General features: G+C 47.8%; 1 protein-coding gene across 3 annotated transcripts in view; it reads left to right on the forward strand.

The window, feature by feature from the left end:
• IL12RB1 (interleukin 12 receptor subunit beta 1) overlaps nt 1,427-24,526 on the forward strand; it is a 28,325-nt gene continuing 5,225 nt past the window's right edge. The window contains exons 1-12 of one of the 3 annotated variants that reach the window (XM_013987467.2): nt 1,427-1,596; nt 2,754-2,816; nt 4,486-4,603; nt 5,484-5,653; nt 8,320-8,459; nt 13,062-13,098; nt 13,570-13,698; nt 15,523-15,605; nt 17,034-17,271; nt 20,937-21,104; nt 21,803-21,937; nt 22,285-22,440. In XM_013987467.2, coding sequence (XP_013842921.1) covers nt 1,536-1,596; nt 2,754-2,816; nt 4,486-4,603; nt 5,484-5,653; nt 8,320-8,459; nt 13,062-13,098; nt 13,570-13,698; nt 15,523-15,605; nt 17,034-17,271; nt 20,937-21,104; nt 21,803-21,937; nt 22,285-22,440 — 1,498 coding nt within the window. In that variant the 5' untranslated portion in view covers nt 1,427-1,535. 3 annotated transcript variants of the gene reach the window in all.

A 24,526-nucleotide genomic window follows, 5' to 3' on the forward strand; every position in this document is an offset into this window, starting at 1 on the left:
CTCAGTGGCCCCAGAAGTTTCCCCCTGGAGACACCCTTACCCTGTTCCCCTGTCCTTTGCCCTCCTGCGATCTGAGAAAAAAATTTTTTTTCGCATATGGAATTTCCCAGCCAGGGATCAAATCGAACCCCAGCCACAGCTGCCACCTACGCCCCTGCTGGATCCTTAACTCACTGTGCCTAGCCAGAGATAAATCTACGCTGCCACAGAGACAGCGCTGGCCCCCTTACCCACTGCACCACAGCGAGAACTGCCAAGAATTTTTTTTTTAGGTGAAAATCACATAACATAAAATTAACCATTTTAATGTACGCAATTCAGCGGCATTTAGAATAGTCACTATATTGTACAACCACCACCTCTATCTAGTTCTAGAACATTTCCATCACCCCAGAAGGCAACCACATCCCCATGAACAGTCACTCCCCAGCTCCCTCCCCCAGCCCCTGGCAACCACTAATCTTCCTTCTGTTTCTATGGATTTGTGTTTCATATACATAGAATCATCACAGAACATGTGGGCTGCTGGGTCCAACTTCTTTTGCTCAGCATGATGTTTCGGGGTCCAGTCTCTTTACAGCGTGAATCAATTCTTCTTCTTCTTCTTCTTTGTTGTTGTTGTTGTTGTTGTTTTTAGGGCCACACTCGTGGCGTATGGAGGTTCCCAGGCTAGGGGTCTAATCAAAGCTATAGCTGCCGGCCTATGCCAGAGCCACAGCAACACAGGATCCAAGCCGCTTCTGTGACTTACACCGAAGCTCATGGCAACACCGGATCGTCAACCCACTGAGCGAAGCCAGGGATTGAACCCTCATCCTCATGGATACTAGCCTGGTTCATTACCTCTGCACCACAACAGGAACTCCCACAAATCAGACAGAAACTGAAGAACACTCCTCCCTCCGACCCCCTCCCCATTTCTGGCCGAGAAACAGACACAGAGAAAAGACTAAGCTGAATCTAAAGAAAGCAAGGAGACTCTTCCAGACCTGAGACACAAGTTGCCTTCAGGCTAGAGTTTGGGAAGCGGGGAGGTGGACATTTTTGAGGGGCTCAGCATGCAGCGAGGGCTTCATGACAATTTGTTGGGAGAGTGAACTCTGACATCCAAAGACCCTGGCCTCCCATTAGGCTCCTGAGTCTCAGAAGTGGGCCAGAGAGGGCTAGAGACCTGGCCAAGGGCGAAGAGCCCCAGGCCGCCCAAGGGACTCACACCCAGTGTCCAGGTGCAGTCTGGAGCCAGCAGAGCAGGACCCTCCATCCCCAGATCTGGAACTCAGGGTCCAACTTGCCCCTTGGGTGGGTTTGAGGCCTGGGTGAGGTCACCACCACCGTGCTGACTTCCTGGGTTTCTCTTTCACTTTGACGTGCCCTGGGAGGAGCCATGACACCTACTTTTTTTTTTTTTTTTTTTTTTAATCTTTTCGGTCTTTCTTGCACAGCTTCAGCGTGTTCCTGGGTGAGGACTGGTTGGCTGGGGGCCTTGCTGGTAGCACAGAAGCTTGTCTGGAGCTGCTGATCTCTGCAAGGACCGGATGTGGCAACGAGTGACCAGGCTGGTCCCCCTCTTCCTCCTCCTGTTCCCGAGGCAGGGTGGTGAGTCTGTTACCCTGGCACTGTGGCTCTCTTGGCAGGGAGGTGGGCTATGTGAGTGTATGTGGAGGGCTGGGGACCCAGGTTCCAGGGTTGGTTCTGTGTCTCTGTGCCTTAGTCTTTCCCTCTTGTCAAATATGAGGTCAGTAAGCATGGCTTTTGGGGTCAGACTTGGGTATCTCCTCTCCAATCTTGATTTTATCTTCCGTGGAGTTGGCTGAAGCTTTGAATGTTTCCTGTCTCCCAGAGTTCAGTGAGAAATAGCTAAGGAAGGGATAAATAACAAATAGATATATGATAGATATATATAATATAGTCCTATGTCTATCTTATCTCTCTCTCTCTCTCTCTATCTATCTATCTATCTATCTATCTATCTATCTATCCATCCATCCATCTATCCATCTCTCTATCTATCTACATACTCTCTCCATCTTATAGAATTGAATGGAAAGGGGCCCAGCCACCTGAGGATGACTGGCTTTGGACTCTAATTCCAGCTCAGTTGATGCATGACCTCGGGCAACTTCTCTGCCCTCCATGCCTCAGTTTCCTTTTCTGTAAACTGGATCAGCAATGTTTCAGGGTTTCCAAAGGTCAGGACAGCAAAAGGGAGTGGGATTGGAAGCCCTGGGTTGATTTAGAGGAGCCAGCTAGAGACAAGAATGGGTAGGTGGATGCATGGATGGATGGATGGATAGATGAGTGGATGGGTGGATGGATGGATGGTTGGATGGATTGGATGGATGCATACATACATGCATGAGTAGGAGGGTGGATGGCTGGCTGGCTGGCTGGCTGGCTGGATGTCTGGTTGGATAGGTGGATGGATGGATGGATGGATAGGTGGATGGATGGATGAGTGGATGGATGGATAGGTGGATGGATGGATGGATGGATGGATGGGTGGATAGGTGGATGCATGAGTGGATGGATGGATCAATGGATGGATGAGTGGATGGGTGGATAGGTGGATGGGTGGATGGGTGGATGGATAGGTGGATGGGTGGAAGGATGGATAGGTGGACTGGTGGAATGATGGGTAGGTGGATGGGTGCATAGTGGAAAAGTGGGCGAGTGTGTGGATGGTCACTGGGCATGCCCCTCTCCCCAAGTAGTGAAAGGCTGAGACTGTCATTATCTCCTCATTGCCTTTGCAGCTGAAGCCTGCAGTACCAGCAGGTGCTGTTTCCAGGACCCGCCATATCCGGATGCAGACTCAGGTCTGAGGCAGTTTCCCATCTTGGGAGGGAGGGAAGGTGCTGGGCTCTGATTAACCCATCCCTAGCAGCCCCTCCCTCATCTCCCTCCTACCTATCCCAAGACTCAGACCCACCTGAGATCTAGGGACGCCCTACCAGACAGCCTGACCATCTGTGCTCACCAAACTCGTGTTCTGGAGCAATCACCCACCTCTGTAAGCCTCATCTCCTCCCTAACAGGGTCACAAGGCAGGTGTCTGTGTCTGTTATGATTAGTCAGCATGGAGGTGCTAAGCACATATTCAAATATTTTGAAGTTGCCAGGAGTCAAGCATGGCTGCAACATTCATGCTTGTAACACACTCACTAATCTGCCACTGGGTAGATGTTTCATCTATTCTTTGTTTCAAGAAATATTGAGTTCCTTGGTGGCCTAGTGGTTAAGGACTTGGCATTGTCTCTGCTATGGCATGAGTTCAATCCCTGGTGCATGCTGTGGGCTCGGCCAAAAAAAAAATTTAAAAAAAAAAGGGTTTGTTTTGGAGTTCCCATTGTGGCTCAGAGGTAATGATCCTGACTAGTATCCATGAGGATGCAGGTTCCATCCCTGAACTTAATCAGTGGGTTAGGATCCAGCACTGCCATGAGCTGTGGTATATGTCGCATATGAGGTTCACACCTGGCGTTGTTATAGCTGTGGCATAGGCCAGCCACTGCAGCTCTGATTAGACCCCTATCCTGGAACTTCCATATGCTGCAGATGCGGCCCTAAAAACAAAATAAAGAAAGAAAGAACCTGATTCGAATCTATGAGGATGCAGATTTGATCCCTGCCCTTGCTCAGTGGGTTAAGGATCCAGTGTTGCCATAAACTGCAGTGTAGGTTGCAGACTCAGCTTGGATCTGGTGTTGCTGTGGCTGTGGTGTAGGCTAACAGCTGCAGCTCCAATTCAACCCCTAGCCTGGGAACTTCCATGTGCCACAGTTGTGGCCCTAAAAAGAAAAAAAAAAAAGAAATATTTACCAAGGAATTTCTTTGTGGCACATCAGGTTAAGGATCCATCATTGTCACTACAGTGGCTTGGGTCGCTGCTGTGGCAAAGGTTTGATTCCCTAGTCCCAGAACTTCCACATGCTTCAGGCACAGCCAAAAAAAAAAAAATTTTTTTTTTTTTACCAAGCACTTAATACTTGCAGACACAGTTTTAGCCATGAAGGAATCAGCTGCAAGCCTGGGATCACAGCCAAATGCAGGAGTTGGACAGGAAGCAAACAAACGCATGCACTGCCTACAATGAGGAACCATGAAAAATCAGAGCAGGGTGAGGGATGGAGAGGCTGGGACTGATTCTGGTTGGCTAGTGGTTGAGGAGGTAACGCTGAAGGAGAAATGGGAATGTCAGGATCTGGGGGATTCCAGGCAGAGGGCATAGCACATACAAAGACCCTGAGGTAGGAGTGAGCCTGGTGTGTTTGAGGACCAGTGAGGAGACTGAAGTGGCTGGAGCAGGAGGTGCAGAGGAGATGGCAGGAGACAGGTGGGAAGGGCATAGGTAGGTGCTGGAAGCCACAGCGTGTTTAGGCTGAAGTGACACTGGATTACATAAGTGTCAGAAAAATTCCTCCCTGGGGTGTGTCAGTTTGGGGACCCTTTCACTCTAATCTAGTCTCAAACCTCTGGGATCTTTAGGCTCAGCTTCTGGCCCCAGGGACCTAAACTGCTACCGGATATTCAACAGAGCTGGTTATGAATGTTCCTGGGAGTATGAGGGCCCCACAGCTGGGGTCAGCCACTTCCTGAGATGCTGGTAAGGATCCTGCCCTTGCTCCTGACCCCACGCCCATGCTCTCAGATATATGGCCTTGACAGCGTCTTTGTCCCTTCTTTGGCCTCAGTTTTCTCATGTCAGAAGGAAGGGTTGGGGGGAGTTCCCTGGGAGCCTAGCAGGTCAAGGAGCCAACTCAGGTCTCTGCTGTGGTATGGGTTTGATCCCTGGCCCGGGAATTTTTGCATGCTGAGAACATAGCCATTAAAAAAAGGGTGGGGGGAGTGTTCCTGTTGTGGTTCAGCAGGGTACCAACCCAACTACTAGTATCCATGAGGATATGGGTTTGATCCCTGTCTTCGCTCAGTGGGTTAAGGATCTGGCATTGCCATGAGGTGTGGCGTAGGTCACAAATGCAGCTCAGATCCCCAGTGGCTGTGGCTGTGGCATAAGCTGGCAGATGCAGCCCCGATTCAACCCCTAGCCTGAGAACCTCCATGTGCTTCAGGTGCAGCTCTAAAAAGCAAAAAAAAAAAAAAAAAGTAGTAAGCATTGGGGATCTGTGCTGTGTGTTGTGGTGAGGGACAGTCAGCCTGGGTGGGCATCCAATATGGGTGGCAGTTAAGATCCCTCTAGTACTTCCTTCATTCTCAACCTCTCACGTATTCGTCCATCTGTCTACACATTCATCCATCTATTCATTTCTTTCTTCCCTCTGTGTCAGCCCATGTTGGGAGATTCTGGGGTCCTCCAAACCCCTTAGTCCCAGGCTGATTCCCAAGAAACCCCTGGGGTGGGGAGGGGGAGGCAAAGGGGCAGAAAATGATGCTGGGATGCGATGCACATCATCTGCTATGGCCACTGAGATGCTCTGGGGTTCATTAGGATCCCAGACTCAGCACAAACACCCTCCTTCCCACAGCCTCAAGTCTGGGCGCTGTTGCTACTTTGCCACAGGCTCAGCCACCACACTGCAGTTTTCCGACCAGGATGGCGTAGACGTGCTCAATGCTGTCACTCTCTGGGTGGAATCCCGGGCTGCCAACAAGACGGAGAAGTCCCCCATGGTTACCTTGAATCTCTACAGCTCTGGTCAGCATTCTGTTCTCTTCCTCCCTACCCCTTCCTAACCCAGAGATGCCTGGGTCTCTAAGCCTAGACAGATCTGTAAGGATTCTGGGACCCTGGCAAGGGGTTAGATAATGTCAGCCATTTTCACACCCAACACTGTTGTGTGACTTGGCAGATTCTTCCATGGGTCCCTTACTGATCCCCTACTGCTGGACACTTTGGTAGCTTCTGGTTTCTCCTTGATACTGTAATGCTGCCAAGTCCCTGTTGGGTCTTTCAAATCTGTTTTGGGTGTTCCTGTTGTGGCTCAGCCGTAACAAACCCAATTAGGACCCATAAGGATGCAGGTTCAATCCCTGGCCTCATTCAGTGGGTTAAGGATGCAGCATTGCCTTGAGCTGTGGTGTAGGTTGCAGATACAGTTTGGAACCTGCATTACTGTGGCTGTGGTCTAGGCCAGCAGTTAGAGCTCCGATTCGACCTCTAGCCTGGAAACTTCCATATGCCGTGGGTGCAGCCCTAAAAAGCAAAAATGAATAAAATAAATAAATATAATATAATATAATATAATATAAAATATAAGGAGTTCCCGTCGTGGCGCAGTGGTTGACAAATCTGACTAGGAACCATGAGGTTGCGGGTTCCATCCCTGCCCTTGCTCAGTGGGTTGACGATCCAGTGTTGCCGTGAGCTGTGGCAGATGCAGCTCGGATCCTGCGTTGCTGTGGCTCTAGCGTAGGCCGGCGGCTACAGCTCCAATTAGACCCCTAGCCTGGGAACCTCCATATGCTGCGGGAGCGGCCCAAAAAATGGCAAAAAGATGAAAAAAAAAAATATATATATATAATCTGTTTTCATGGAGTTCCCTGTGGCTCAGCAGTTTACAGATCCAGCATTGTCGCTACTGTGACTTGAGTCGCTGCTATGGCTCAGGTTTGATCCCTGGCCTGGGAACTTCCACATGCCATGGGGACAGCAACCCCCCCAAAAAAATCTCTTTTCATGAATCAGCAACATACACTTTGCTTGTTCTCTCTGACCTGCTACTGTATGCCATGCTCGGTCATAGGGAACATGAGCAAGACCAGTAGAGGTTACAGCCCAGGACTTGGGACTAGGGTGAGGTGAATGACGTGCCCTCCTTGGCCACAAAGTTTTAAGGGGGGGTTGCTAAAAAACCTCGGAAATCAATATAAACAGTATCACAATGCAATATTTTTTTTAAAAAATCAATATTAATGCCAAAAAAATAGCCATGACAAAGTATCAAAATTTTAAATAAAGAGAGAGAGAGAGAAAAAAAAAAGAGAGGATCTGGGAGTTCTCTTGTGGTGCAGTGGGTTAAGGACCTGGTGTTCTCCCTGCAGTGGCTTGGGTCACTGCTGTGGTGTATGTTCAATCCCTGGCCCAGGAACTTCTACATGCCATGGGCGTGGCAAGAAAGAAAGAAAGAAGGAAGGAAGGAAGGAAGGAAGGAAGGAAGGAAGGAAGGAAGGAAGGAGAAAGGAGGAAAGAAAGGAAGGAAGAAAGAATATGACCCTGTTTTTGTACAATCTTGCCTCACTCTCCTCACCCTAGTCCCAGCTCTGTTCCTGCCCTCATGGAATCCAGATTCAAGTGTAATGATGGACAAGGCACGATCATTACACATGATGAGACACAGTTGGGAGGTCGGGGAGGCCTCTAGCTTAAGCTGAACCCTGAAGGATAAAAAGAATCCATCAGGAGTTCTCGTTGTGGCGCAGTGGTTAACGAATCCAACTAGGAACCATGAGGTAGCGGGTTCGATCCCTGCCCTTGCTCAGTGGGTTAACGATCTGGCATTGCTGTGAGCTGTAGTGTAGGTCGCAGACGCGGCTCGGATCCCGAGTTGCTGTGGCTCTGGTGTAGGCCGGGGGCTGCAGCTCCGATTGGACCCCTAGCTTGGGAACCTCCATATGCCGTGGGAGCGGCCCAAGAAATGGCAAAAAGACAAAAAAAAAAAAAAAAAAAAAAAAAGAATCCATCAGGAATAAAGGTGAGGAGGTATAGTCCAGGCAGAGGTTACAGCAAGGGCAAAGGCCCTGAGGTAGAATCAGGCACAGTATGACCAAGATGCAGAGCGAATGATAAGTGTCTCTCCTTAGGTCAGATTCCTTGTGGTGGGTTTAAAAAGTTAGTAAGAGGAGTTCCTGCTGAGGTGCCACAGGATCAGTGGCATCGTGGAGAGCTGGGAGGCAGGTTCGATTGCCATCTAGCACAGTGGGTTAAGGTTGCCACATCTGTGGTATAGGTCAAAACTGCAGCTTGGATCTGATCCCTGGGCCCCACTCCATGTGCCTTGGGGGTGGTCCAAAAAAAAAAGTTAGTAAGATTTCCCTAACTGTCCTCCAGAAAATTAGAATCAGTTAATTACTCTCTCATCAGCAATTTACAAAAGTGCCTATCTCACCACAGCTTTGCCAGCAATGAGTATTAATATTTCAAAAAGATTTTACTAATAGGATCGTATGTATAAATCTTGACTCTTTGACCCATAGAATCCTGGGCTTAGATGGGACCTGCAAGTGTGTTCCTGGTTCACATTTGGGGGGCTTAGTTCATTACTCTGAGCCAGGAGGATCACGGGCAGATTTTCCAGAATTTTGGGGGCCAACAACTCACACTCATGCTGGCTTCCCCTCCCCAACCCCCGTCTCTGCTTCCAGTTAAATACGACCCTCCCCCAGGAAACATCAAGGTATCAAGGTCAGCAGGGCAGCTGCACATGGAGTGGGAGACCCCAACCCGCCAGGATGGTGCTGAGATACAGTTCCGACACCGGACACCTGGAAGCCCGTGGATGCTGGTGAGTTTGTTTCCCAGATCAAGGGTTTTCACAAGGCACAGGGCATCTTCACCCCACCCCATCAGTTTGGCCATCTCTATGTTTGTCACCTCTCCCACCTGGCCTTCACTCTTGCCCTGTATTTAGCCTCTGGGGTCACTCCAACATGAAGATCTGACTGTGACCTCCCTTGCTCACACACCCTCTATGGCTCCCCATCACCCTCAGGAGGGCATCCTGGTCCTCAGCCAGCCCTCGGTCCCTTCACTTGCCTCATGCTTCTTCTGGTCCCTTTCTGAAAGGCCATTATTCTTTGCCTGGATTTCCAGCCTCTTCACCTTTGCATGTGCAGTTCCCTCCACCTGCACAATCTCCTTTCCACCTGAACACATGTGAATCTAGCCCACCTTCAGCGTCCAGCTCAAGGGCTGCCTTTTCAAGAAGCTATCTTTCCACTTATTCCTCCTTCCCTCCTTTCCTTTTTTTATTCACATGTAATTGACATGTAATATTTATAAGGCAGAGCCTCCGTGCCTGCCCACTTGCATCTCTCACAAACATCCTGTCTTAATAAATCTATTCCTTGCCTATCAAAAAAAACCCATTATAGGTGTTTCCGTCATGGTGCAGAGGAAATGAATCTGACTAGGAACCACGAGGTTGAGGATTCGATCCCTGGCCTCGCTCAGTGGGTTAAAGATCTGGCGTTGCCGTGAACTATGGAGTAGGTCATAGACACGGCTCGGATCCCATGTGGCTGTAGCTGTGGTGTAGGCCAGCAGCTGCAGCTCTGATTGGACCCCTAGCCTGGGAACCTCCGTACACCATGAGTGTGGCCCTAAAAAGCAAAAAAACAAACAACCACAAAACTCCCATTGTATTAGTTTCAGTTGTACAACATAATGATTTGATATTTGTATCATGATGAGATGATCACCACAATAAATCTATTTAACATCCATCACTACACATGGATCCAGATTTTTTTTTCTTGTAATGCGAACTCTTAAATCTACCCTCTTAGCAATTTTCAAATATACAATTCAGTTTTTTTTCTTTTTGTTTTTTTAGGGCTGCACCCATGGCATGTGGAAGTTCCCAGGCTAGGGGTCGAATTGGAGTTGTAGCTGCTAGCCTACACCACAGCCACAGCAACATAGGATCCTTAACCCACTGAGCAAGGCCAGGGATCAAACCTGTGTCCTCACGGATACTAGTCAAATTCGTTACCACTGAGCCACGATGGGAACTCCTCAGTATTGTTAATTATAGTCACAACGCAGTACATTACCATCCTTGGGATCTTTTTATTTTATTTTATTTTATTTTATTTTATTTTATTTTAGTCCTTTTTTTAGGGTTGCAACAGTGGCACATGGAGGTTCTCAAGCTAGGGGTCAAATCAGAGCTGTAGCTACCAGCCTACACCACAGCTCATGGCAATGCCGGATCCTTAACCCACTGAACAAGGCCAGGGATCAAACCCAAAACCTCATGGTTCCTAGTCGGATTCATTTCCGCTGCACCATGATGGGAACTCCAGGATCTATTTTATAACTGGAAGTTTGTACCTTTTGACCACCCTCACCCATTTCACCTCACCCCCTACCCCCCACCTCTGGCAACTACCAATTTCTTCTCTGTATCTATGACTTTGTTTGTTAAAAATTTGCATGTAAGAAAGATCATACAGTATTTATCTTTTTCTGTCAGGCTTGTTTCACTTAACATAATGACCTCAAGTTTCATCCATGTTGTTGCAAATGGTAGAATTTCCTTCTTCTTCTTTTTTTGCGGGGGAGGGGGGGCACGCCCACAGCATGTGGCAGTTCCCAGGCCAAGGATCGAACACACACCACAGCAGTGACAATGCCAGATCCTTAACCCGCTGCACCATAAGAGAACTCCAGATATTCTTCTTTTTGTGGCTGAATAATAGTCTATTGTATACGTACACCGCATTTGCTTTATCCATCGATGGACACTCAGCTGCTTTTATATCTTGGCTATTGTAAAAATGCTGCAATGGATGTGTATGGATCTTTTCCACTTAGTGCTTTGGTTTTCTTCAAATACATACTCAGAAGTGGAATTACCGGATCATCCAGTAATTCTATTTTTAATATTTTGAGGAACTTCCACCCTGTTTTTCCATAGTGACTGCAGCAATTTACATTCCCAACAACAGTGCCCAGGTTCCCTTTTTCCTACATCCTTGCCAACAATTGTTATCATCTTTTTTGATGATAGCCATTCTGACAGGTGTTCTGACAGGTGTGAGGTAAGCTCTCTTTGTGGTTTTGATTTGCATTTTCCTGGTTGTTAGTGATGCTGAGCACATTTTCACGTACATGTTGGTCACCCGTATGTCTTCTTGGAAATGTCATTCATTCTTTTTTTTTTTTTTCTTTTTATGGCCACACCTGTGGCATATGGAAATACCCAGGCCAGGGGTCCAATCAGAGCTGCAGCTGCTACTTATGCCACAGCTGCAGAAACGCCACATGCAAGCCGCATCTGCAACCAATGCTACGACTTGCGGCAATGCCAGATCCTCAACTCACTGAAGAGGCAAGGGATGGAACCTGCATCCTCATGGATACTAGTTGGGTTTTTAATCTGCTGAGCCACAATGGGAACACCCCTTCATCCATTCTTTAGCTATTCTCTTCTCTCTTCTGTCCCCCGCAGGCAGAGCAAGCCTAGGCTTGTAAGAAACCTCAGCCTTGACCTAGTCCCCAAGGAATCCCTTGTTTGGGAGAGACAGGGACCTCTAGCTTCTGAACAGTGGTGTCTTTTCCTCCCTCAGACTGAAGGCATCTTGAGGCCAGGGAGCTGCCTCAGCTTCAATCCCATCTTCCTTCCAAATGTTGTTTGTGCCCCTCCTTGAGTCTCAGTTTCCCCATCAGGTGAATGGATTTGGATCAGCCAGAGGCAGGTGATGAGGGACCATTGCTGGGGAGAGACATCTCTTTATGTTTCATCTCCAGCCCCTAAGCATACTCTGTAGTGGATGCTCTCAGCCCCCTTTACAGATGAGGAAACCGAGGCTCAGAATGTCCAGGGACTTAGAGTCACCCGGAGTCTGTGGGGCTAGCTGAGTCCTAAACTTGGCTCTCCTGACCCCTAACACCACAGACAGAGATGTTTGATCCCTTAAAATAATGTTTAGGACGTTATCGTTGTGGCTCAGTTGGTTAAGAACCGGACTAATATCCAGGAGGATTCTGATTCCTTCCCTGGCCTCGCTCAGTGGGTTAAGGGTCTGGTATTGCTGTGAGCTACCGTGCAGGTTCCAGATGCAGCTTGGATCTGGCATTGCTGTGGCTGTGGTGTAGGCCAACAGCTGCAGTTCTGATTCAACTCCTAGTCCCGGAAACTTCCATAAGCCGCAGGTACGGACCTAAAAAAAAGAAAAAATAATTTATTTGGAAATTACATTGGAGTTCTCTTGTGGCTCAGAGGTTTAAGGATCCAGCATCATCACTGCAACAGCCCAGGCTGCTATTGTGGCTTGGGTTTGATCCCTGGCCCAGGAACTTCCCCATGCAGTGGGTGCAACAAAAAAAAAAATTTTTTTTTTGTCTTTTTAGGGCCACATCCATGGCCTATGGAGGTTCCCAGGCTAGGGGTTAATCAGAGCTACAGCTGCCGGCCTACACCACAGCCACAGCAACGCTGCATCCGAGCCCCGTCTGCAACCTACACCATAGCTCACAGCAATCCCGGATTCTTAACCCACTGAGTGAGGCCAGGGATGGAACCTGCAACCTCTTGGTTCCCAGTCAGATTTGTTTCCACTGCGCCATGACAGGAACTCCCAGCCAAAAATTAATAATAATAATTTTTAAAGAAAATACAATAATTTTGTCTCCTAAAGTAATTTAAAAAAATTTTTTTAGGGCTACACCTGGAGCATATGGAAGTTCTCAGGCTAGGGGTCGAATTGGAGCTGTAGCTGCTGACCTCTGCCACAGCCACAGCCATACCACATCTGAGCCATATAGGTTTTCATAGCCATGCCAGATCCTTAACCCACTGAGCAGGACCAGGGATTGAACCCATATCCTTATGGATACTAGTCGGGTTCGTTACCACTGAGCCACAATGGGAACTCCTAAAATAATTCTTTAAAAAAAACTTTTTATTTTGGAGTAATCTTAGATTTTCAGAAAAGTTACAAAGAGGTACAGAGGGTTCCTGTAAAGCCTTCACCTGGTTTCCCCACAGGTTAACGGCTTATGTTTCTGAGTTTATGTCCCTGGTCCCTTGCTGCAAACTAAACTCCAAAATTTATTTGGATTATCACCTGTTTTTTCAAGAATGTCCTCTTTCTGTTCTCAAATCCAAACCAGGGTTCCAGAGTTATCCTGTGGCTCAGTGGGTTAAGGATCCAGCGTGGTCACTGCAGCAGCTTAGGTAACTGTTGTGGCTTGGGTTGGTTCCCTAGCCTGGGAACTTCCACATGCAGCCAAAAAAAAAAAAAAAAAAAAAAAAAAAACCACAACAACTCAAACCAGGGTTCCACATTGCAGTTAGCAAAATAATTGTTGGAAATTTCAACAAAGCTAAGATTTTTGACACCCAAACATAAAACAATATATAAACATGGTCTCATTTTAGGGCGACTGTGGACGTCAGGATGATGACGCTGGCTTCGGTAAGAATAATATCAACAATGACAACAGCAGCAAGCTAGCATTAATTGAGCACCAACTGTGTGCCAGGCCCAACGCTAAATTCTTCGTAGGCTTGTTTGCACCTCCCTGTAATTTAGTACTGGATTATTCCCATTTTGCAGGTGAGGAAACAAAGACTTGGGGTCAAGACGCCATTGGCCAAGGTCAATTCCCAGGAGATGGCCTTGCTGAGACTCAAACCCCAGAGAGCAGTAGAAGTGGGTGATCCTTGAAACTCAAGAGCACAGGACCTGGCCCATTCAGGCTACATTCCCAGGGCCCAGCACACAACCAACTCTCAATAAGTGCACATATGCATTTGGCGCTCAATAAGTGCATGCACACAGTTGGCACTCAACAAGCGCATGATGGCTAAGTGGCCAGTGCAAAGCCCTGAGCACTCCCAGGTGTGGGACAGCCTTCATCTTGATGTTTTATCTGCTTCTCCTCAGAGTCATGCCTATGCCCCCTGGAGATGGACATGGCCCAAGAATTCCAGCTGCGACGACGACGACACCAGGGGCCAGGGGTCCCAGGAGGTCCCTGGAGCAGCTGGAGCAGCTCTGTGTGCATCCCCCCTGGTAAGAGCACCATGGGCCATAGGAAAGGAGATAGGCATTAGAAAGATGGTGGTGGTATTAGAAATAAGGCGGTGAGGATTAGCAATCAGGTGATGGGTGTTAGAAATAAGGCGGGAGGAGAAATTAGGGAAAATTAGTGCAAGGTGGCAGGGCAAGGGAGTTCCCTGGTGGCCTAGTGGCTAAGGAGTTGGCGCTGTCATTGCTGTGACTCAGATCCCCAGCCTGGGAGCTTCCTCATGCCATGAGTGTGGCCAAAAAAAAAAAAGAAAGAAAAAAAGAAATGTGGCAGGACAGGGATCGAGTTTCATTTCGTAAGATGTGGCCAGTATGTAATCTAAAAAGAAGACATTTTGGAATTCCCATTGTGGCTCAGGGGGCTAAGAACCCGACATAGTGTCTATGAGGTGCAGGTTCAATCCCTGGCCTCACTCAGTGGATTAAGGATCCAGTGTAGGTCTCAGATGTGGCTTGGATCCCACATTGCAGTGGCTGTGGTGTAGGCCAGCAGCTGCAGTTCCGATCCAACCCCTAGGCTGTGAACTTCCATATGCCGCAGTACGGCCTTATATACATAAATAATTTTTTAAAGGATTAAAATAAAAAGAAGATATTTCTTAGTCTTTCCCTCATTGCAAATAGTTTGGTTGGTTTTGTTCTTTTCTTTTTTTTTTTTTTTTGCTCTCTTTAAGGCTACATCCGTGGCATATAGAGGCTCCCAGGCTAGGGGTTGAATCAGAGCTGCAGCTGCCAGCCTACACCACAGCCACAACAACATGGGATCTGAGCCGCGTCTGCAACCTACACCACAGCTAGATACTTAACCCACTGAGCAAGGCCAGGGATGGAACCCACATCCCCGTGGATACTAGTCGGGTTCCTTAACCACTGAGCCATGACGGGAACTCCTGGTTTTGTTCTTTTATTTATTTATTTATTTATTTTTATTTGTCTTTTCTAGGGCTGCTCCCGTGGCATATGGAGGTTCCCAGGCTAGGGGTCTAATCAGATCTATAGCCACCGGCCTACGCCAGAGCCACAGCAATGTGGGATCCGAGCCACATCTATGACCCACACCACAGCTCACGGCAATGCCGGATTCTTAACCCACTGAGCGAGGTCAGGGATCTAACTCTCAACCTCATGGTTCCTAATCGGATTCGTTAACCACTGTTCCACGACAGGAACTCCTGGTTTTGTTCTTTTAAAGCTAAACAAGGAGTTGCAAGTGACTGTGTCATGAAGATAGATTTTGCCACATGACGCAGGAAGATGGAGCCTGGGCAGCTCCAGAGTGGAGATGTGGCCCAGGGATGGGAGAGAGAGATAGGATGACTGTCAACTTTTGTCCCCCCCACCCTGTGAGCTGAAGTTTCCTCATCCCTGCCCAAATGCATATCTGCTGGGAAACAACCCCAATGGTTGTTTTCAGATTTTTTTTAATTGTAGTGAAAAAAAAAAAAAAAAAAGGCATAACAGGAGTTCCCAGGTGGTTCAATGGGTTAAGGATCTGGTGCTGTCACTGCTGTGGCTTGGGTCACTGCTATGTCATAGGTTCAATCCCTGGCCCAGGAATGTGGTGGGAGTGGCAAAAAAAAGGACATAATATAAAATTTACCATTTTTACTATTTTTAGCCAATTGCATTAAGTATATTCACCCTCTTGTGGAATGGAGCTCCAAGTTTGCAGATTTTGAAAACTACTGAACAGCCTATGGAATCTTGTTTCATGGGAGTGAAGGAAAAGGTCCCAGGTCCCCAACATCCGCAGGATGTTGTCAGCAAGGGTACCACCCCCATCATAACCATCTTGCTGTCTCTTTGCAGAAAACCCCCCACAGGCCAAGGCGAATTTCTCAGTGGAGCAGCTCCGCTCAGATGGGAGGAGGCAGGTGACCTTGAATGAGCAGGTAACGGGACTGTTGCAGGGCTGTGAGGTGACCTGGGGACAGAGAAAAGGAGACAAGAGGTTAGAGTGGAAGTACATAAAAGGAGGGAGATGAGCCATGGAGGTGGTAGGAACTGGGAGGACTGTGAGTTGAACTCTGAAGGTAATAGGGAGCCATGGATGGTGTGTGAGCAGAGGAAGGATATGGCTGGACTCAGGTGTTCATAGGATCCCTCTGCTGCCTTAGGGGGAGAAGACTGTGTGGGGCTCAGGTGGAAGCTGAAAGGTTAGAAAGGGGTCAACTGTGTTGGTTTGGGTGGGAAATGATTTCTATCAAGCCCCCCAAACAACTCATTAAGTACAGTCTAATGAATCCATTTGACAGAGGAAGAAACTGAGGCAGAGAGGGAAAATATCCTGCCTGAGTTGGGAGCAAAATCACTAAATATTTCCCCCACTGGCTTCACCATAATTGATTCAGCTCTGTTCCCAATGGGCTATCGCAATAAGGGCTATATTGAAGCTCTTTCTCTTCCCAAGTTTCTTGTAATTTGAATTCCTTTTTTTTTTTTTTTTTTTTTTTTTTTTTTTTTTGTCTTTTTGCCTTTTCTAGGGCCGCCCCCACGGTATATGGAAGTTCCCAGGCTAGGGGTCTAATTGGAGCTGTAGCCACCAGCCTACACCAGAGCCACAGCAACGCAGGATCCGAGCCACATCTGCAACCTACAGCACAGCTCACGGCAATGCCGGATCCTTAGCCCACTGAGCAAGGCCAGGGATTCAACCTGCAATCTCATGGTTCCTAGTCGGATTTGTTAACCACTGAGCCATTATGAGAACTCCTGAATTCCTTTTCTTTTTTATTTATTTTATTTATTTATTTATTTATTTATTTTTGTCTTTTTGCTATTTTGTTGGGCCGCTCCCACAGCATATGGAGGTTCCCAGGCTAGGGGTCGAATCGGAGCTGTAGCCACTGGCCTACGCCAGAGCCACTGCAACGCGGGATCCGAGCCGAGTCTGCAACCTACACCACAGCTCACGGCAACGCCGGATCGTTAACCCACTGAGCAGGGGCAGGGACCGAACCCGCAACCTCATGGTTCCTAGTCGGATTCGTTAACCACTGCACCACGACGGGAACTCCCTGAATTCCTTTTCTTAAGAAAAACTTTCAGGCTTGAGGTAACTGAAAGATGGAAACATTTTTTTTTCTGGCTTTCTGTGGGTTTTGCCAAATTATTCTCCCTTTCCCCCGAAACCAATGAGCAGTGAATGTGTCATCTTCTCAGCAGCCTTGCTAGCACTGAAGTTTATTATTTTTTAAATTTTTTGCATATGTCATCAGCTGTGGTCCGTGGATGTGTCTGTGTTCACGGGCTGCATCTGTTCCCATGGGGACAATGAGCATGTTCACAACCTCAAAAACCATCTCTCACACTCATGACAGCTGCCCCAGCTTGAGCTTCCGGAAGGCTGCCTTGGGAACAACTCTGGAGTGGAAATGACCTACCATGTTCACCTGCACATGCTGTCCTGCCCTTGTAAGGCCAAGGCCACAAGGACTCTGCGCCTAAGGAAAAAGCTCGTCCTCTCAGGCGCTGCCTATGACCTGGCTCTCATTTCCCGGAATCGCTTTGGCCTTGGCCCCAACCAGACATGGCACCTTCCTGCCTATAACCATTCAGGTGCCTCCAGCTGGGGAGGGCAGTGGGAGGGCCCCTCAGAGCTGGGTATGTACTCTGAGCCTCAGCTAGATTAGGGTGAGGCACAAAAATGTAAGGGGGTGTCTAATTTAGGAGTGTATCAAAAGTCAGTAATCAAAATACATAGTGTTAAAATGCAATAGTTACAACAAATTCTCACTGAAAAAACTACAGTCCTGGCTGAACACCCGTTTTTGTAAATAAAGTTTTATTGGGACCAGGGCCAGGATCAGGGTGTGGCAAGTGAGGCAGGGTTGTGCAAGTACAGGGTTGCTCCTCTCTTCATTTAAAATCTGGATATTTTGCTCATTTTATACATGTGTATATATATATATATATGTATATATATACACACACAAATATTCATATGTAATGAAAAAATCAATGGTGAGGATGTGGAGAAAAGGGAACCCCCATATACTCCTGGTGGGACTGTAAACTGGTGGAGCGACTATGGAAAACTAGGATAGAGATTCCTCAAAAAATTAAGAATAGAACTATCATACCATTCAGCAATTCCACTTCTGGGTATTTACCTAAAGAAAAGGAAAACAAAACTAGAAAAAATATATGCACCCCTATCTTCATTGCAGCATTAGTCACAATAGCCAAGATACCGAAAGAATCTAAATGTATGTCCATCAATGGATGAATGGATAAAAAAAGACGTGGTGTATATATACAATGGAATACTACTCAGCTATAAAAAGGAACAGAATTTTGCCATTTGAGACACCATGCATGACCTTGAGGTTGTTCTGCTAAGTGAAATAAGTCAGACAGAAAAAGACAAATACTATGATTTCACTTATATGTGGAATATAAAAACCAAAGCAACCAATCAAAGAAACAGACAAAAAACAATCAAAATTAATAAATGGACAAACCAAAATGAACACAAAGATAGAGAGGACAGAGTAGTGGTTACCAGAGGAGCGGGCAGGAGGAGGAGAGGGTGAAATGCGTAAAGGGAGTCAACTGCACAGTGATAGATGGAAACTACATTTTTGGTGATGAGCCCATTGTAGGATATTCAGGAGTCAAAATGTAATGTATACATGAAACATAATAGAAGCCAATGTTATCTCAATAAAAAATAAATCTAAAATTTTTTAAATTAAGATTTCTATGTAGGTATATACACACTGTTTTTTGGTTTTTGTTTTTGTTTTCCTTTTAGAGCCACAACTTCAGCATATGGAAGTTCCCAGGTAGGGGTCAAATTGGAGCTACAGCTGCCGCCTATGCCACAGCCACAGCAATGCCAGATCTGAGTCGTGTCCATGACCTACACCACAGCTCACAGCAATGCCGGATCCTTAACCCACTAAATATGTCCAGGGATCGAACTCACATCCTTATGTATACTGGTTGGGTTCGTTACCGATGAGGCACAACAGGAACTCCCCACATATATTTTATTGGGGTAAAATTCACATAGCAAAATGAACCATTTTGGAGTTCCCACCGTGGTGAGGAAGGTTAAGGATCTAGCATTGCTGTAGCTCTGGTGTAGGTCGCAGCTGTTGCTTGGATACCATCTTTAGCCTGAGAAACTCCATATGCTGCGGTTGCAGCCGTTAAACAAACAAACAAACAAACAAACATACAAAAAAATCATTTTAACATGCACAATTTGGTGCATTTGGTACATTCACAATGTTGTGCATTTGCCACATTTCTCTAGTTCCAGAACATTTTCATCACGCTGGGAGACCCATCCCCATGAGCAGTCACTCCCCACTCCCTCTTCCCCAGGTCCTGACAACCACCAATCTGCTTTCTGTCTCTGTGGATTTGCCTATTATGGACATTTCATAGACAATGGTCACACACTATGTAGGCTTTTGTGTCTGGCTTCTCTCAGTATGATGTTTTCAGAGTTCATCTATGTCGAGGCATGTGTCAGTACTTCATTCCTTGTTATGACTGAGTAATATTCCATTGGGTGGATGGGCCACATTTTGTCTGTTTATCCACTGATGGACCCATTTGAGCTGTTGACCATGAATTTTATTCAGTACATATCATTTTTCCTCCTTTTTTGCCCGCCCCACAGCATATAGAGTTTCTGGGCCAGGGATCAGATCTGAGCTGTAGTTGCCACCTAGGCTGCCACTGCAGCAATGCTGGATCCTTAACCCACTGTACCAGGCCAGGGATCCAACTGGTGTCCCAGCACTCCTGACTGTTGATCCTGTTGAGCCACAGTGGGAACTTCACTCAGTACATATCTTTACATTCACTTCAACTTTTAAAAAATGTTGTAAAACAGGGTTTATCTTTTTTTTTTTCTGGTCTTTTTTTAGGGCCACACATGTGGCATGTGGAGGTTCCCAGGCTAGGGGTCGAATCGGAGCTGCAGCCACTGGCCTACTCCACAGCCACAGCAACATGGAATCTGAGTCGCATCTGCCACCTACACCACAGCTCACGGCAACACCAGATCCTTAACCCACTGAGCGAGGCCAAGTTTCGAACCTGAATCCTCCTGGATCCTAGTCAGGTTCATTATCACTGAGCAATGACAGGAACTCCCCAAAATGGGGTTTGTCTTGATGATTGAGTTCTTTGGTGCCTCTTTAAATTTCATGCCTAATATAAGCGCCCTGCTTGCTTCACCTCAGTCCCAGTCCTGCTGAGCACATAGCAGGGCTGTTGCTACGATGCCCATTTTAGAGATGAGACAATTGAGGCTCAGACAGATGAAGCCACTTGCCAGGATGGCAGAGCAGTGAGTCTGTCAGCTCTTGGTCTGGTTTTCTGTGTGACCTTGGGCTGGTGGCTCTCTTTGATCCTCGGTTTGTTTGTTTGTTTTTGGTATGTAGAAGTTCCCAGGCCAGGGATCGAACCTATGCCTCCACAGTGACCAGAGCCCACAGCAGTGACAATGATGGATCCCTAACTTCTAGGAATTCCCATGAGCCTCATTTTTTAATCACTGGGGTGATCATGGTCCCACTTCATAGGAAGTGGCACTTGTAAAATGCCTGGCACTGGCTTGGCGCATACAGTGGGAACTTAATAAATAAATGATAGTTGGAGTTGGAGTTCCCACTGCAGCACAGTGGGTTAAGGATCTAGTATTGTGGCAGCCATGGCATAGGTTGCAGTTGTGGCTCAGATTCAGTCCCTGCCTGGGAAATTCCACATGCTGCAGGAGTGGCAGAAGAATAGAAAAAACCAGTGATAGTCAATGTCCCTAGAGCTGGAAGCAGTACCCACCTCTCCGAGGTTGTTGCCAATGCCTTGGTTATAGTGAGGGGAGAGATGAGCCCAGGGGGCCGAGTGGGTGCGTCCTTGGCCCTCTGAGCTCTAGTCAGGCTAGAAGCCTCTCCTGCACCACAGTGAGGCAAGTGGTAGAAGACCAGGCACCTGCCAGAGCAGGAGATGCCCACCAGGCTGGTAGGGTAGTGGTGGGCAGTATAGGAAGCACTGATGGTGGGAAGCCTAGTGGGGACACCACGGCAGTCAGGCTGGGTCAGGCAGTTTCATTCAAACTGCATCTCTCCTGTCCCCATTGTACCCAGAGTGGGGAGGCAGAGACAGACACAGACACTCCCGGGCTGGGACAGGGGCTGTAGGAGCCTTGGGTAGTGGTGAGAGTGAGGCAGTGAGCCTGATGTTCTTCCCTTGTCTCCTTCCAGGACCAGGGACTCTGAATATCAGTGTTGGAGCCAATAGGACCACCATGCATTGGCCAGTCCTGGCCCAGGGCCTGACGTACTGCATTGAGTGGCAGCCCCAGGGCCAGGATGACAGCCTTGTCAACTGTACCTTGATGACACCCAAGGACCAGGACCCTGCTGGAATGGGTATCATAATATTAGTTTCCCTGTCTCTGCCTCTGCCTCCTTCATTAGAGCTCCTGGTCAGCTCAGACCTACAGGCATCATCCATCGGGGGTTATCCACAAAGTGGATGTCCCCATCCACAAAGTGGTGGGGACAGGCCAAGACTCAGACTCTCCCACCCATGCAGGTCTGGAGCCTCCTACAGGGATCCTGGGGTGGCAGGGCTTATCCCTGGGCAGATTGCACCCCAGTGAGTGATGAGTCTCACATCCCAGGGTGTTTGTTAAACATTCACCCATGCCAAGAAAGGTGGCAGCTAGCAAGATGCTGGTGGCAAATTAATGAGGCCTCTGGAGGGAAAAGGGGTGGTACCGAGTGGCCCAGGCAGCCTCTCAGTCTCCCATTTCCTGCCCTGCTCCTGGCCAGGACCCCAGGAAGCCTCAGCCTGGCCCTCAGAGAGCTCCCAGCCAGGAGATACAGAGCTGGATACAGACACCCCAGCATCATGGAGTAGGGGCTGGACTGAAAGGGGTGGGGATGGGTTGCGGGGTGCATAGAGAAGGAATCCTGAAGGAGGGGATATTGGGGCAAGGACTTTGAAGCATGAGTAGGAGTTCTCTAGGAGTTCCTGGAAGATGGCACATGTGCAGGGCAGGGGGTGGGGAAGTGGACAGACAGAATCTATTTACTGGTTTGGCCCTTGCTAATCCTTCTAGCAGCCTACAGCTGGAGCCAAGCACTTGGGGCAATGGGGCAGAAGGTGTGTTATCGCATCACCATCTTTGCCTCTGCACGTCCAGAGAAGCCCACGTCATGGTCCACAGTCTCATCAACCTACTACTTTGCAGGCAATGGTGAGTGGCCCAAACCTGCAGGGTGGTCTCCTCAGGGGACTGGGCAGTGTCCTTGAGTGTCAGGTAGGGGGAATATTCTATTTAGAGGCAACTAGTGGATATCGGGCCCTGTCCAGAAGTCAAACACATAGCAGTCAGCTTAGTCAACCCCTAAAACACCTCAAGAGGCATTGCCCCATTTTATAGATAGGAGAACTGAGGCTCAGAGGGAGGAAGTGATGGCACCGGAGTGGTGGAACCAGGATATGAACCCCGGTTCCTGGGTCTCTGGACAGCACTGGGCTGAGCAGACAGAAAGCGCTGAGTCAGTGCCCTTGGCGTTGACTGTGGCAATGGTATTAATGCAGCCTCAGGAGCCGGGAGCCCACAGCATGTGTCGGTGAAGAGACTCAACCAGGATTCCGTGTCTGTGGACTGGACACCATCTCTGCTGAGTGCCTGCCCCGGCGTCCTGAAGGAGTACATTGTGCGCTGCCATGATGAGGACAGCGACCAAGTATTCGGTAGGTGAGGGAGGAAGTGTCTGGGCTTGGTTCTGCTTTGCTGTGTGACCCCAGGCACCTCGCTGTCCCTCTCTGGGCCTTGGTTTTTCCACTCATAAAACAACAGAGTTGGATTCAAGGTTCCTGATTGTGCCTCTAGACCCCAACCCCTATGCAGCATGGATGACTCTCTACATTCTACAGATGGGGAAACTGAGGCCTGGAGAGGGAGCCACCTGCCCAAGGGTTGAACAAGCTTGCACTTAAGCTCAGTTAGGTGCCCCTTCCTGCCCCCATAGGAGAGAAAGAAATGAAAATGTAGGAGCAGGTTTCACCAGGGCTGGAATGTCCTGTCATTTCACAGTTTGGGGACCTCCCCACTAGTTAACACAGCCTTGTGGGCACAGCCTCACTCACCCACCTCCCGTAGCAACAGGCCAGGCCTATGAGACCATGAGTTTACATCCTGCCTTCTCTCCGGATGCCCCCAGCACAGGGGTACGGATGGCAAGGGGGTGGGGGTTGGGATCTGTCCTGCCATCAGCTTGGTCACCCTATGTTGTTCAGAGGGGGTGAATGAGGCCATGTGGGAGATAGTGACTTATTCAGGGGGGCACAGCTGGCAGCAGCCCATTTGCTGGAAACCAATTTGCCAAAAGTCAAATTGCTGTAGATGAAAACACCAAATGCCCATTCTGCATTCAGCCAAATGTACCAATCTCCCTAAAATTTCTTTGGAAAAGTATTCTTCTTGAATAGATACAAAGAATATGGATTTGGGGTTCCAGAATGTTTTTCTTCTTGTGAACAACCAACAACTGTGTCTCATTTTTTAAATTGAAATATGGTTGATTAACAATGTTATATTAGTTTCTGGTATACAGCAAAGTGATTCAGTTTTATATATATATACATATACACACACATGTATGACATATAACATGTAAATGTATATAACATAATTATATATGTAACTGAAAAGAATCTGTAAAAGAATATATAGATTACCCTGAGATATTCAATATAGTTCCCTGTGCTATCCAGTCAGTTTTTGTGGTTTATTTTATTTCATTCAATTTATTTATTTATTTATTTATTTGTCTTTTTGCCACTTCTTGTGCCACTTCCGCGGCATATGGAGGTTCCCAGGCTAGGGGTCGAATCCGAGCTGTAGCCACCGGCCTACGCCAGAGCCACAGCAATGCGGGATCTGAGCTGCATCTACCACCTACATCACAGCTCAGGGCAATGCCGGATCCTTAACCCACTGAGCAAGGCCAGGGATCAAACCCACAACCTCATGGTTCCTAGTCAGATTCATTAACCACTGCGCCATGACGAGAACTCCTGTGGTTTATTTTATGTATAGTGTTGTGTATCTGTTAGTCCCAAACTCCTAATTTATCCCTCCCTCCTCTTCAATTATATTCTTTTTTTTTTTTAGGCCTGCACCTGTGGCATATGGAAGTTCCTGCAGGCTAGGTGTCGAATTGGAGCTGCAGATGCTGGCCTAAACCACAGCCACAGCAACACAGGATCAGAACTGCACCTGCAACCTATGCCACAGCTCATGGCAATGCTGTATCCTTAACCCCCTGAGTGGGCCCAGGGATGGAATCCACATCCTCATGGATGCTAGCCCGATTCATTACCACTGAGCTACAATGGGAACTCCCTATGGGGTCTTTTATTTTTTATTTTATTTTTTATTTTTTGTCTTTTCTAGGGCCGCACCCACTATATATGGAGGTTCCCAGGCTAGGGGTCCAATTGGAAGCATAGCCTCTGGCCTACACCAGAGCCACAGCAATGCGGGATTCGAGCTGCATCTGCAACCTACACCACAGCTCACAGCAACGATGGATTCTTAACCCACTGAGCGAGGTCAGGGATCAAACTGGTAACCTCATGGTTCCTAGTCGGATTTGTTTCTGCTGCACCACGATGGGAACTCCATGGGGTCTTTTATTTTTTAAAGTCATCCAATACCACAAACACTTTCTGAGGTCCTACTGTGTGCTGAGGTGCTGGGCACACTGAGGGAACAACTTAGACAAAGTTAACCTTGACCTTGGCCTTAAAAATGGGAAAGAAGTGAGGGAGGAAA

This window comes from Sus scrofa, chromosome 2, assembly GCF_000003025.6.
Source record: "Sus scrofa isolate TJ Tabasco breed Duroc chromosome 2, Sscrofa11.1, whole genome shotgun sequence".
NCBI lineage: Eukaryota > Metazoa > Chordata > Mammalia > Artiodactyla > Suidae > Sus > Sus scrofa.